This window comes from Talaromyces proteolyticus, assembly GCF_021365285.1.
Source record: "Talaromyces proteolyticus strain PMI_201 chromosome Unknown BGW36scaffold_7, whole genome shotgun sequence".
NCBI lineage: Eukaryota > Fungi > Ascomycota > Eurotiomycetes > Eurotiales > Trichocomaceae > Talaromyces > Talaromyces proteolyticus.
In genome coordinates this window covers 20,105-33,397 of record NW_025764283.1, presented here as the reverse complement: position 1 = coordinate 33,397, position 13,293 = coordinate 20,105, and the positions used below count along the sequence as shown (strand labels likewise).

General features: G+C 41.6%; 3 protein-coding genes across 3 annotated transcripts; 1 reads left to right on the top strand and 2 right to left on the bottom strand.

Moving 5' to 3' along the window:
• Positions 1-1,194: 1,194 nt before the first annotated feature.
• Positions 1,195-4,434, bottom strand: BGW36DRAFT_342207 (DDHD domain protein; the record flags this gene model as incomplete). The annotated part of the gene is made up of 4 exons (XM_046213120.1): positions 1,195-1,590; positions 1,690-2,847; positions 2,915-3,674; positions 3,741-4,434. The coding sequence occupies 4 exons, from the start codon at positions 4,432-4,434 to the stop codon at positions 1,464-1,466; spliced, it is 2,739 nt and encodes a 912-aa protein (XP_046070841.1). The 3' UTR covers positions 1,195-1,463.
• A 339-nt stretch (positions 4,435-4,773) lies between these two features.
• On the top strand, positions 4,774-7,644 carry BGW36DRAFT_379855 (putative actin-bundling protein Sac6). Its single transcript, XM_046216266.1, has 5 exons — positions 4,774-5,208; positions 5,307-5,517; positions 5,578-6,269; positions 6,333-7,315; positions 7,368-7,644. Exons 1-5 carry the CDS (start codon positions 5,186-5,188, stop codon positions 7,397-7,399), a joined length of 1,941 nt encoding a protein of 646 aa, XP_046070840.1. The 5' UTR covers positions 4,774-5,185; the 3' UTR covers positions 7,400-7,644.
• A 270-nt stretch (positions 7,645-7,914) lies between these two features.
• Positions 7,915-9,694, bottom strand: BGW36DRAFT_461863 (ankyrin repeat-containing domain protein; the record flags this gene model as incomplete). Its single annotated transcript, XM_046222148.1, has 2 exons — positions 8,896-9,694; positions 7,915-8,632 (listed from the first exon to the last, which is right to left on the bottom strand). The coding sequence occupies exons 1-2, from the start codon at positions 9,531-9,533 to the stop codon at positions 7,915-7,917; spliced, it is 1,356 nt and encodes a 451-aa protein (XP_046070839.1). The 5' UTR covers positions 9,534-9,694.
• Between the last annotated feature and the right edge of the window lie 3,599 nt (positions 9,695-13,293).

The window sequence follows — 13,293 nt, the reverse complement described above, 5'->3', positions numbered from 1 at the left end:
AGTTGCGGGGAACACGGGAAGGCGTCGCGCGTCAATCACAGCCCCAGTGGCGCCAGTCTACAGAGAACCATGGATAAACCTCCATACAGTAGAACCAACATATACCAGCATATGGCTACAAAGTAAAATTCAATACTAGACACAAAAAGCCCCAGCGTACAACATAACACCAACAGCAGAAAACTTCACTGGCCAGCTTGTTCCATCGAAAGCCCAGTTTCATGTAACCATTCGTAATTACTTTCTTGCCCTATCAGCCCGGAGGGTAAGATATCTAAAGCACGTGGAATGGGTTTTATTCTTCGCTATCCGAGTGAATCTGGCATTCAAAGAGCTTGCAATCATGCCAGATGCAAAGAAGAAAGCGATAGGTAGAATGTGACCAAAAATAAAATAGTCTTGTTAGGGCGATAGAAAATACAAGCAAGAAATGAAGGGAAGGGCCATTAGCTGGGCTAAGCTCGGTGCACAAAGGAGCCACACAGGGTCTAAAGAGCAGAAGTTTTGGAACTTCATCAACATATTCAAGTTAGTAGTACCAACGACATTCAAAGTCAGCAGAGACACCCTCTCTTCGATTGCAGGCATTTCTGAAAAGTGGGATTTGAGTGTCATGATATACAGATATCATTGCGCATTAATCAGCCATGGAGGGGCTCATAGTCACCCTGCAAAGGGGGAGTGGGTAGTAATGCAAGCTCCTTTTAGAATTGGTATCCTGAGCATCTACATTTGTTGTGGCTTGAGATGTATGGATTTGAGGCTTGCGATAGTTTTGTGTTGAATTTTCCCTGCAGAACACGGTCAGGTCAGTGTGGTGGCAGCTTAGGTCTGTTGGAGAATATCGATTTCTAGACGCTTTTTGTGGTAAAAGAATAATATATGTGTATTCAAACAACGTAGCCTGTAGATTAATCAAGGGTCAATTCTCATGGAAAGGTACTGTTGTTGTGCATATATAATATCATGTTTGTTGGACGAGGAAAAATTTTAGGTGGGCGCTTGAGGCCTATCCCAGCTTGGCAACCTCCACTCGGTTAGCGCAAGTGTATATGTATTTACGATGAATATCAGCCAATCATGTCTCCTTGTCCAAAACATGAAATGAAGCACAGCTACATGTTATTCTAACTTCTGAGGCTACTTGGCCCTGTTTGTGGTTTTGTTTCCATCCGTTATTTCCTTTTAGGAATAACCATTTAGCTGTTCATCATAATCTTATGTATTTGACCCTCCTAGATAGCTAATTACAGACTTCCATCCGCCGCGGAAGCATCTTCAAGAATCTGTTACTTGGTTATTTAAATCAATTTCTGTAATATTGTGTACACCACTCCATTTGTCTTTCGTAGCTCGTCTATCATGGTAGTGTATGACTTACCATGGCAATTTCTTCGGTCAAAGTAAGCAAACGAAAACCATATAGATGATGCCATGAAAATGGAAGTTCTATTGCTCTATTGCTACTGTCGAGGCTTTCTTCGCGCTCTTGAAAGCATCTGCGAAAGCATGAAATGACTAACATCCTCATCTGCCCAATAAGAAAGGTGGCTTGCAAGACTGGCAATCAGCGATATGTCAAAAGCGCCCCTAAATAACACGATTAGTTGGATTCTCACAAGTCATCACCAGCGCCTGTGCTCAGCAGGAATATATATATGAAAGCATCAAATGAAAATAGACACTCACTCTTGTATGCTATAGTCGACTCTGCCATTTGAGTTGAGAGCCCTAACCTTAGCTTCTTCCAATTTGACTTTCCGCGCGCGATTTTCGAAGTCCTTTTTTGAGAATCTCTCCGTATCCTCATATCGGGCCTTTTCAAAGCCTTCATATAGAGTCTCTAGATCTGAGTTTACCACATTCGGAGCGTGCAATTCCCTCCCCCCAGCACTGGTATCCTCGCTGTTTCTAGTCTCATACAGGGATTGGTTGTGCGGATCATGCAAGTGCAATTGCCCTTGTCCCGGTTTATCTTCAGTCTGCAAACCTAAGCTGCGATTTAAAAGACTACTTGCAACACCAGAGGTAAAATTCGTCCACAATGTTCCCACCCGAGAGCTTATATTGGACAGACTTTGACCCGATGCTGTCCAGATGCTCCTCTTCACGGAAGGAAGCGGCTGAGGCTTTAGGCTTGTCATAGCAGGGCTGATAAGTGGCTCAAGACGGTAGCTGACTGGGTCGGATGGATGAAAAATGTTGTACAGCTCTTCACATCTGGGTGAAGAAACACTAGAATTCTGTTCAAGTGTAGACTGTGATAAAGATGTATTGTTGAGTATAATGCTTCTTGCAGGATCCGAAGCACCTCCCAAACGGCGTCCTGCAATTGTTTTTGCTTTGAGCATCTGGAAAAGTGCAATAGGAGACCCAAGACAGAAAAACTCTTTACAGTCGAATTCAAGAGAGTAATCTCGCAATCTTTCAAGTTTCGATTCCTGGCTATGCATTGAGGCATCGTCTCGGGTCCCAACGTCTTTGTCGAGGTGAGGTTGGTGGTGACAGAGTATATCAAACATGATAGCGCTCCCCAAGGAATGGCCGCAGAGACTGACAGATCCTTTGAAAGAAGGATTACGAGTCTTGAAAACCTGGAATATTCGGTTACACTCTCGTTGGACAATATCTATTATGTGTTCCCGATATTGACTTTGATATAAGAGAACATCCATAGCTAGGTCAGAAATCAAATTACGAACCGCAGGTACACCCTCCAGTGTTATGTCGGCTAGACTAGGATACTGTTCATCCTCAGCAGAAAGGCTGACGGGATCCGCAAGGTCAAATTCTTTACGATTCTGGCGTAAGCCTTGCCGGGGGAAATCGAGTAAATGTCTCCAGCATCTGCTACCTATTAGCCAACCCTCGCACCTACAGAAAGAATACTTGAATAGCATGGCTGAGTGCTTACACAGGGAGAACTTGTACACGACAGTTTTTCTTACTGTCAGAATATGTCGCATTGAGGGTCTGTAGATCGGGAGAAGCGCCGTATACGGACTTCATTGTTTTTCTCAACACATTAACGTCGTGAATGAAATTGACACTCTCCAGCCTTATCCCAAGACGCTGACCGATTCCATGAGTAACGAGAACCAAATGTTCAATCTCCCTATCTCTTTCTTCACCATCTACCTCTCTGGAATCTTCCATTTCCTTCTCCTCCTGCCTCCTTGCCTCTTCCTCCAGCTCAGCCACGTTCTCAGTTTCACCATTCAGCGATGACATCTGACGCTGCAACGTAGCTCGATGCTCATTTGCTTCTCGGCGCGAACCAGATTTTCCGACTTCGTTGGTACCAGGCAAGTTCTCATGTGCGGTTTCGAGAATATCCTCGGTTTTCTCACTGGACTCGATAGTTGCCGCCTCGAGGGAAGCGGCCGATGCGTGGGTCTTTGGCATTGATCCTTTCGCATCTCCTTTTCCTTCAGCTAAATCCTTCTGGCGCCCTGGTTCAGTGTAACCTCTTACTAGTTTGGTACCTCCGACACCACCAAATCTTTGGTAAACGGTGCTGCTCATACGAGACATGAAGTCGTCATAATTTAGCCATGCAATCGAGGAATCCTGATAGGTTACCGTGCTATTCATATACGAACCAAAGAGACGGTGAACGGGCAATGGACTATTGAGTTCCGAATGACTGCTGTGGTTATCCCGAACAGTAGATTCTTCTTCATTGACGTATTTTTTCCCAACACCATCGGCAGTTGACGTTGGTCTATCTAGTATTTCACTAGTTCCTTTGCTGGAATCTTCTGCCGAGAATCCTGTCTTATTCTTATGCTGCAGAAATTGAGCTTGCCAAGGTTTTAATCTCAAATAACCCTCTTCGATTTGTATAGCGAGATTCTCCTCACAAGGCTTCAAGGTTGAGCCTTCTTGGAAGAACCAAGTACCGCGTCTTACTTCATACGTAGGGCCGAGCCAGAATGCGGGTCCAAGTTCCCTCTTATCAACATCAACATCATAGAGGTAGTCCTCGTTGACGGGGACTCTTATTGTGGTATCGGAAATTTCTAGAGGCTTGTTGCTACCACTGGAATTGGCGGTATTCACGCGGTCTTCGCATTTTATGAGGGTTTGAAAAGCATTTTCCACGGATTGGGAGTCCTTGAGCACAAATGGAACAAATTTTTTGGGAGTTGGTAAAGGCTTGGACTCTGTTCTTTCCGATGTCAAAAAGGCGGGTTTTGATTTGGGGACATCAACGGCATAGAACCATCTGGGTTGCAGAGGGGGACAATCATCGGGGTATCGTAGCGAGCTCAGTCTTTTTCGGTGAGAAGTGGTGTGGTCCTGCCCTTGTGTTTGCTTGAGACTCTCTCTATCACCAACGGGTTTTCTTTCGGGCTGAGGCGTCGAGGCCCGTGACGTTGACCATGGCGAGATTGACTCTAGAAATGATGGCTTTACATCAACGTCAGGCATTGTCGCCCGCCGGAAACGGAGAAGTCGCAAAATATGAGCCAGCTCGCCAGAAGTCAGGTATTCAAAGAGTTTGCGAAACAGTGGAAATGTAATAATGCATCATCCTAGGAGAAAGGAGATTATTATTTAGTAAGGTCGAACGCGTATTTAGATGCATGAGCATGCATGGCTAGGCTTCGCACGTGAAAGTCGAAACTAACAAACGCTGCGGGTATGCAAATAATATTGATGGGCCAGTCGACGTCATCGTCTCGCAGCAGCCACAACCACCGAAGCGCTTCCTCGCTGAAAAAGCAACGTGCTGCACCCAAGGGCGGCGTGCTTCGTATCCGGCCAAGCATTTATAGTAGTTATATACATAATGATACTTTGTCGTATATAATGATTATATACCGTGCAGCATAGTAGCCGGGACAAGACCCCTGATTGGCCAGGGCCGCATGGCCTGCCCCGCTTCGTCATCAGCCTGGCAGTGTTCCACGGGCATCCATCCCTCCATCCATCAACACCGCCGCCGCCATCCTCATCAGCCCAGGCGACAGCATATTTGCTCCATCACGTCTAGGCAGCAGGTTATTATCTAGCCTTTTGTGCCCTTCTTGTTTTCTCTTCAACCTTCAACACATAAATCAACACAATAATTAATTCATTCTGCTTGTATCCCCCCACTACCGTACTTGCGTCGTCTACCTTACCCCGCTTCGAATTCAGGACACGTTCTCCGCTGATCAGCTTGATCTGCGCGTTCGAGATGAATGTCCTTAAGCTTCAAAGGTATGCTTCGGTGTCTATTTTCGTGGTCGCTTTCAACGCTTGCAGACATCCACGATAGCCGCTCAACTGGAGGCAGACTCGCGCTGATAGTGATCCAGGAAGTACCCGCAGTTTCCTCAGAATGAGCTATTCTCGCTTCAGGATGCTTTCCACAAGCTTGATATCGACGACAAGGGTTATCTAGATGAGGCTACGGCCATCAAAGCAACACAGCAATCGGAACGCCTGCCATACGATGTCGTCAGGCAGGCTTTGAAGGAAGTAGAGCTCGATAGCTCACGTCGCGTTGAATTTGAGGATTATATCGATGCAAGTTGCTTCCTCGTAGCGCATCTATCTTGGGCCGGTTTCTAACGCCGTGACTCTTAGCTTATATCAAAGGTCCGAGATGCTGGTAGTACTCCAGCGAAGGTTGCAAACCCCGTACAGGCCGCTAGTCCGGGTGCTGGAAGTGGCGCAGGCTCTTCTCGCCATGTTTCGAAGGGGAGTGTCGGAGGCAAGATACATGTCCAGGGCTCTTCGGCGAACGTGACACACACGATCAACGAAGACGAACGAACTGAGTTTACAAGGCATATTAACGCTGTACTGGCCGGTGACCCAGATATTGGTCATCTTTTACCATTTCCGACTGACACTTTTCAAATGTTTGACCAATGCAAAGATGGTCTCGTCCTAGCCAAGCTTATCAACGACAGTGTGCCGGACACTATAGACGAGCGTGTACTGAACAAGGCGGGTACCAAGATCAAACAGTTGAACGCTTTCCACATGACAGAGAATAACAACATTGTAATTAACTCTGCAAAGGGTATTGGCTGCTCTGTGGTCAATATCGGAAGCGGCGACATCATTGAGGTCCGCGAGCACTTGATTTTAGGCTTGATTTGGCAGATCATTCGACGAGGGCTTCTCGGAAAAATCGATATCAAACTACACCCAGAGCTGTATCGACTCCTTGAAGAGGATGAGACATTGGAGCAGTTTTTACGTCTTCCTCCTGAACAAATTCTGCTTCGATGGTTCAATTATCATTTGAAAAATGCAAAGTGGGAACGACGGTTAGCGATTACATGTTTGAATTACTTTGGAAAATCGCGATGACTAACTTGAATTGGGAACAGGGTCACCAATTTTTCTACCGATGTTAAGGATGGAGAGAATTACACCGTTCTCCTTAATCAACTCGCCCCTGAATTATGCTCTAGAGGCCCTCTTCAGACAAGAGATCTGCTCCAACGTGCCGAGCAAGTTCTTTCGAATGCAGAATTGTTAAATTGCCGCAAATTCCTGACGCCCACGTCTCTTGTTGCAGGTAACCCGAAACTTAATCTTGCGTTTGTTGCCAACCTCTTCAACACCCATCCAGGCTTAGACCCGATTACGGAAGAAGAAAAGCTAGAAGTTGAGGATTTTGATGCCGAAGGTGAAAGAGAGGCGCGAGTGTTCACTTTGTGGCTGAATTCATTAGATGTACAGCCTGCTGTGAACTCTCTCTTCGATGATCTCCGAGACGGCACGATTCTCCTCCAAGCTTATGACAAAGTTATTCCCGGTAGTGTCAATTGGAGGCATGTTAACAAAGCTCCTGCCTCTGGCGGAGAAATCATGCGCTTCAAGGCAGTCGAGAACACAAACTATGCTATTGAACTCGGAAAGCAAAACCGCTTCTCTTTGGTTGGTATCCAGGGAGCTGACATTACCGATGGTCAACGAACTTTGACACTGGGACTCGTGTGGCAGCTTATGCGAAAGGACATTACGAACACTCTGTCTTCACTTGCGCAACGAATGGGGAAACGCGAAATTACAGATGCGGAAATGATCAGATGGGCCAATGATATGTCCCAAAAGGGAGGGCGCAACTCTACAATACGTAGCTTCAAAGATGGTTCAATTGGTACTGGAGTATTTTTACTGGATGTCCTCAACGGCATGAAGGCGAGCTACGTTGATTACGATTTAGTCACTCCAGGAAAAACTCCAGACGATGCCTATGCAAATGCAAAGCTAAGCATTAGCATTGCTAGAAAGTTAGGAGCAACCATATGGCTAGTACCGGAGGATATTTGCCAAGTGCGATCCCGGCTCGTGACAACATTCATTGGTAAGTAGACGAACTGAAGAGAGAGGGAAGTTTGTACTAACAGGTGTTCCAGGTTCCCTTATGGCTACCTTCGAGAAGATGTAGAAATATTTCGAAAGAAGGCTAGGGGGGTAAGAAAAATTCGATTATACTTATTTTGCCTATGAGTTGAAACTATATCACTTTATTTCAATAGTGTATACAGTAGGGATTTACATTTTTAAAGGATATGTAGATGTACTGAAATGACAAGTTACTAAGCAGCCAGGGTTTGTTTACTTGGTGTTGGTAATTGTAGTACTGGATGTTAATTATTATTCAAGGGGATCTTGAACGCAACTAAACCAGGGTTCTAACATATTAGATCCTAAATTTTCTGACAGCCACCCCCTTACTGCCTTGCCATGGATCCGGTACTTGCACAGGAACACTGTAAGCTACACCTCCTACCTGCATTAGCGCCTAGCCCTAGCCCTAACCCTACCTCAGCCTTAATCTCAAGTATTTCACAAACATCCAACTATATTAGCAAGATTGACTATATTGGATTTTCTTTCTATACTAGAGCCGCTAGTTGAGCCAGTCACACATATCGGCTAACAGAATACAAGCGAAACAGTTTATGCGGTATCTAATCCGACACTTCTATGGAAAATTCGCAGTGCTGCAGGCTTCTCTTCCAGCCAACGCTGCATCATAAAAACAGCAGCTCGGTTCCGATCCTGTTCGCTCGCCCACTCCAGTGCACTCCTCCCAAATTCATCTTCTTTATCCATTCTGGCCCCGTGCTCAAGTAATATGACGGTGGCACACATCCCAAAAATTCCAGGAATCGTGGCAGCCCGATGCAGCAGCGTCCTAGAGTCTCGACCACAAGCTATATTCACTAGGTCGTCTTTCAGATTTTCCACAAGTAACTGAAAAGTCTCTTGCAAAACTTCGAAGATTTGCATACTCTCGTCTCCAGCAGAGTCTGAACCGCAAGTCACCATACCTGTAACTTCCGATAGCAGGGGTACGTGAGGGTCTTCCTTATCTGAAACGATAATCATTTTAAAGTCGTCGGGTCCCGGAGACCGAGAGAGCTTGGTCGTGTTCAACAGATCGAGAATATAATACTCGGCAGTTTTCAAGAACCTCATAGGAGCAAAACAGTAGAAGTAGTAGTCCTCTGCTTTGCATGAGTATTCTCCTGCCCCGACGTCAGCTCCATTCTCAATCAGTGCGCGGATTATATCGCGCTGAAGACGAATTGTATGCAGTTTGGTTTCGTCCTGGTCTGTAATTGAAATCGGCTTGTCGCAGCTCCAGTATAACTCGAAATTGTTTTCATCTTCACTGGGATCATATACGTTCAGCTCAGCTCCATGGCATAGCAGCAGCTCAACGCAGGTGAGATATTCATTTCATCCCTTCTGATCAGATGGCCACTTGGATGCATCGCAAAGTTGAACAGAATGCTTTTTCCGGAATCATCAATTTCCTCAAGCGCATCATCAATATTTTCAGTGTCGCCGGCTTCAAGACTAACATTTATGATACTCTTCACTATCTCTGGAGACCCTCGCTCTGCTGCCAGAATCAAAGGATGATTTTCCTACCAATGCACTTCACCAATAAGCCATAAATAGTTCTTGGCAAGCAGGAGATTTACGACCTCTATATAGGGACCCACAAGGTCTACTCGTGGATCTTTGAGTATAAACGCAACTGGCCGCTGATGTCTTGAGTTCATGATACTCGTATCAGCACCTGCTTCCAAAGGCGCCTTGACACATGGTACATCAGCGTAAAAAATTATCCAATGCAACACGGTATCTCCAATATCATTTATGCCTTGTGAAAGAGCCTCTTTTATATCGCCTTTGCCAGCATTCGTCAACAGAAATACCAGCGTGTCAGCATTCCCTCTCTTAGCAGCTATAGACAGTGGATAACCGGCTTTCTTTGAGGATATACTTGCTCCACGACTAATCAGCTCCTCTATAAGTGATCGATCCCGATGGTAAATCGCCCATCGGAGTCCACTGCTACCCATATGTTTCGCGTTGTGTGTGTAGATGAAGGGAGTCACGATGTCTCTCAAGCGCCAGGATACCCGTGACAGAGCGATTAGATTTTGATTTACCCTTTCCAGTTCACCCTCCAGGCTGACATAATAATCTCGAGAAGGATTTCGGTGGGTAAACAGCCAAATTCTGGTTATGGTTTTGATGATAAGTAACCGACTAAAGTCCATTGTGAGAAGAAATTCCTGATAAATTTCCAATTACTAGTGTTCTCTGAGCCAGTTGATGCAGATAGTTCATGATTTATATCAACGGTAGCTGAAAGAAAAGGATGAGACATTTTGGAGACATCCTGCACCATTGTGGCTAAGTTACTAATCTTTATACAATAATCTGTTCTTATTCATTTCTTCTGAAATATATATTGTTTGCTTTCATCATCATCACCCCTAAGTTCGTTGTGAAGCTGTATCCTACATAGACATATTTCGTTGAGGTCGATGCCCTGTTCAGGAATCTGTATTTCTTTCCTTGTCATACCATTTATTGGGTTCGAATTTGATTCAGGTAAATATTTGATCACTTCTGAAGTCATGATTTGATCCACTTACAACGCCACGGAGGCTAAATTTAGTGATATAATAATAATATGTAGATATATAAGATCTACTCTTGGTTATAGATGAATAATGTCCATATGAATTATCACTAGTGTGGAATAGCGAGTCATGTTAACTTCAGCATGACTCTCACAAAACAAGAGATAGCGTTGTTTCCTCTTCTAAGATGACTACCCCCATCCTAAATGTACCTGAGGAGGGATACTTCTGGCTGTTTTAACTAGTATAGCTGATTGCTACAAGTGATAAACATTGGATGTCTCAGGCACCTCCCTCCCCAACCTGAAGCATTTGCACGCACACATTAGATATACCTTGACACTGCCCATGAATATAAGCATCTATCCATATTTCCACAATAAAAATTACAGCTGTTGGTGTTTTTAGCAGCATGATAATCCATGTTTAATACTACAAACATTGGCTTAAGGGAACTAATGTATAATACATGTGGATAAATAGTACAAAGAAATATAGAGAATACCTACCTTCATTATATACTTATGACAGTAGCCTGTCACCTAAGTAAAAGTATCTACTGCGCCTCCCTCGTGATATTCTAGAAACCATAAGAGTACTCTAGAACTATTGAAAACCAACGCAGTGCTTGTTTTTTACATTTACCATGTATGTGTCTATCTAGTTAGTCAATATCTACTTTCTTTCTGTTACTACTTGCCCTTATAAGTAGATTCTTCCTCCTCATGTTATTAGAGGAGAGTCATGTCGGTATATGTGGCACTAAGCATATTGGAAAAGGATTCGAAATACCCAAAACTACAATCACTAGCACCAAAAAAGTGTTGGGGTTTGGCAGAACAACTCCGGCAAGAGTTATATTTCTGCAGGATATGCTCTACTAACTAGTAGTAGTAGTAGTAGTATGTTAGGGTTTGGCAGGATAATTCCGGCAAGAGATATATTTCTGCAGGAGATCTCCCACCTCCCCATACAGATTGTGGTTTTCTGCTGGATATGCCCTGCTAAATGTAGATAGATTAGTTTGGGAGCTCAGTGTCAGAGTTCTGGAGCGAGAGATCAAAAACAGGAGTGTATCATTTAACAAGACTAATTTTATAGTTAATTTATTTAAAGTTTAAAATCTCGTATCTTTTGTATTTTTTCTTAATTTTTTGTATTGATTTAATTGTTATAAAGATATTTATATAAAAAACTAGATAAATTTTATATTAAATTAATAGATTTAATTTATAAATGATTAAATAATCTAATATTTAATTATAGGGATAGCGGAAAAACAACTCTTTCCTGTGGAATCGAATTCTTGAAATTCTATGCCCAAACACAGCCAGATTTAGCTAAGAATTAGTTCAATATAAATTAATTTAAATATTATTGATTAAGTCTAAATTTGTGCAATTTAAATAAAGCAATAGTTTAGAATAAGAAAATAATATTTTCTAAAACTAAAAAGTTAAATATATTATATATTTTATAATATACATATAAATAATTTATAAATATAAAAGAATTAATCAATATTATTAAAATAATACTTAATTATATTAAATATAGTGCTAAATAGTTCTAAAATAAATTTACTACTGGTTTAATAAAATAAATATAATAATTTAGTATTTAAATTCAAAATAATATAGATAATTTTAAAGATTTTATAAACTTTTAATAACTGTTAAAATAAATCTATTAAAATATTAAAATAATCTAAAAAAAATTATTATAAATAAAGATAATATAGAGAATAATTCTTCTTTTTTTAAAAGATTTTTAAGCTTAAGATTTATTTATTTATTTATTTATTCAAGTTTTACGACCTTACCCAGCTATAAGCTACAAAGGTCACGTGCCATTAGGGCTTCTAGAGGTCTATTAGGGGTTTAAGCCCCTAATCTCCCACGCTGCCACCCCCAATTGATTTTAAATGTTATAGCTGATCTGATTTTTTCGTCGCCCCATGCCGCTTATCTGCGCAGGGCGATTTGGGGGCCTTCTCGGGGCTGGCACGGCCTCGGACCCCTCCTGGAAGCCATACATACGGGCATTGCCTGCCGGTGGCAGGCCGCCCAGCCCTGTCACCCTTCCCCCGAAGCCCCCCCGGGGGCCCTAAGCTTAAGAATGATAATAAGATCTAATAAATATAATAATATCTCTCCTTTAGAATACTGATTTATTAATCTTAAATATTACTCTAAGTAAGTGAAATCTAGATAATAAAATAATAATTAGGATTTATAATATTATTTTATAATTAAATTTAAAAAAAGATAAAGCTAATTAATATTATTAAATATATAAAAGATTAGATTAATATATTTAAAATTAATATATAAATATATAATTTTATGAATGGCTTCCAGGAGGGGGTCTGAGGCCCTGCTAGCCCCGAGAAGGCCCCCAAATCGCCCTGCGCAGATAAGCGGCTTGGGGCGACGAAGAAATCAGATCAGCTATAACATTTAAAATCAATTGGGGGTGGCAGCGTGGGAGATTAGGGGCTTAAACCCCTAATAGACCTCTAGAAGCCCCAATGGCACGTGACCTTCATAGCTTATAGCTGGGTAAGGTCGTAAATAGGCTGTCATTTGGTTCGGTTCGGACCGAACCAAAACCGATCTGAAACCCGAATGGTCCGGTTCTGGTCCTATATACAGTGAACCGAAGTGGTTCGGTTCACCAAGTTTAGGACTATATGGTTTTTTGCGACCTATTTGGGTCTGATTTGGTTTGATTTTTTAGTTTAGTTTTATCTGAATATTTAAATACTAGTGGATTTCTATTAATAATATCAATAAATTTAGGGTTAATCCTAACTCTTTATAGTTTTTATTGATTAGATAATCATTTTTAAAGCAGCTTTTTATAAGTTGAATATTTATTTTTTTTTGAATTAGGATTTTGTTTTTAATAATTTTATAAATATCATAATCTAAAAGTTATTTAGATAGTGATAATATCTTTTCTATTTTTTATATATCTTTTTTGAATTAGATAATATAATCTAGGCTGTCATTTGGTTTGGTTCTAGTCCTGAGTTTCTAGACCAAACCTAAAAGTGGGTCGGTTCGGTTTAATCCTTAATATTGAAATCAAAACCGAAAACTGAATGGTTCTAGCTCTCTAAACTAGAACTGAATCACATTAAAGAAGAATTACTAATTAGTAATTATAATTAGATTGGTCTAAGTCTGGTCCAGTTTTCATTTAGATAACCGAACTGTATAAAAGAATTTTTAATTATAGTTAGATTATAACTTAAATATTAAGAATTTATTATAATATTTATAAAAATATCTAAAACAAAGTCCTAATTCAAAAAAATAAGAATTTAATTTATAAAAAGTTATTTTGGAAATGATTATATAATTAATAATAATTATAAAGGATTAGG

Bases quoted from the DNA above. Each gene is read 5' to 3' on its own strand.
- BGW36DRAFT_379855 (XM_046216266.1), top strand. From the start codon at position 5,186: ATGAATGTCCTTAAGCTTCAAAG. The intron at 5,209-5,306 runs GTATGCTTCGGT...ATAGTGATCCAG, and splicing joins AATGTCCTTAAGCTTCAAAG to GAAGTACCCGCAGTTTCCTC. The intron at 7,316-7,367 runs GTAAGTAGACGA...CAGGTGTTCCAG, and splicing joins GCTCGTGACAACATTCATTG to GTTCCCTTATGGCTACCTTC.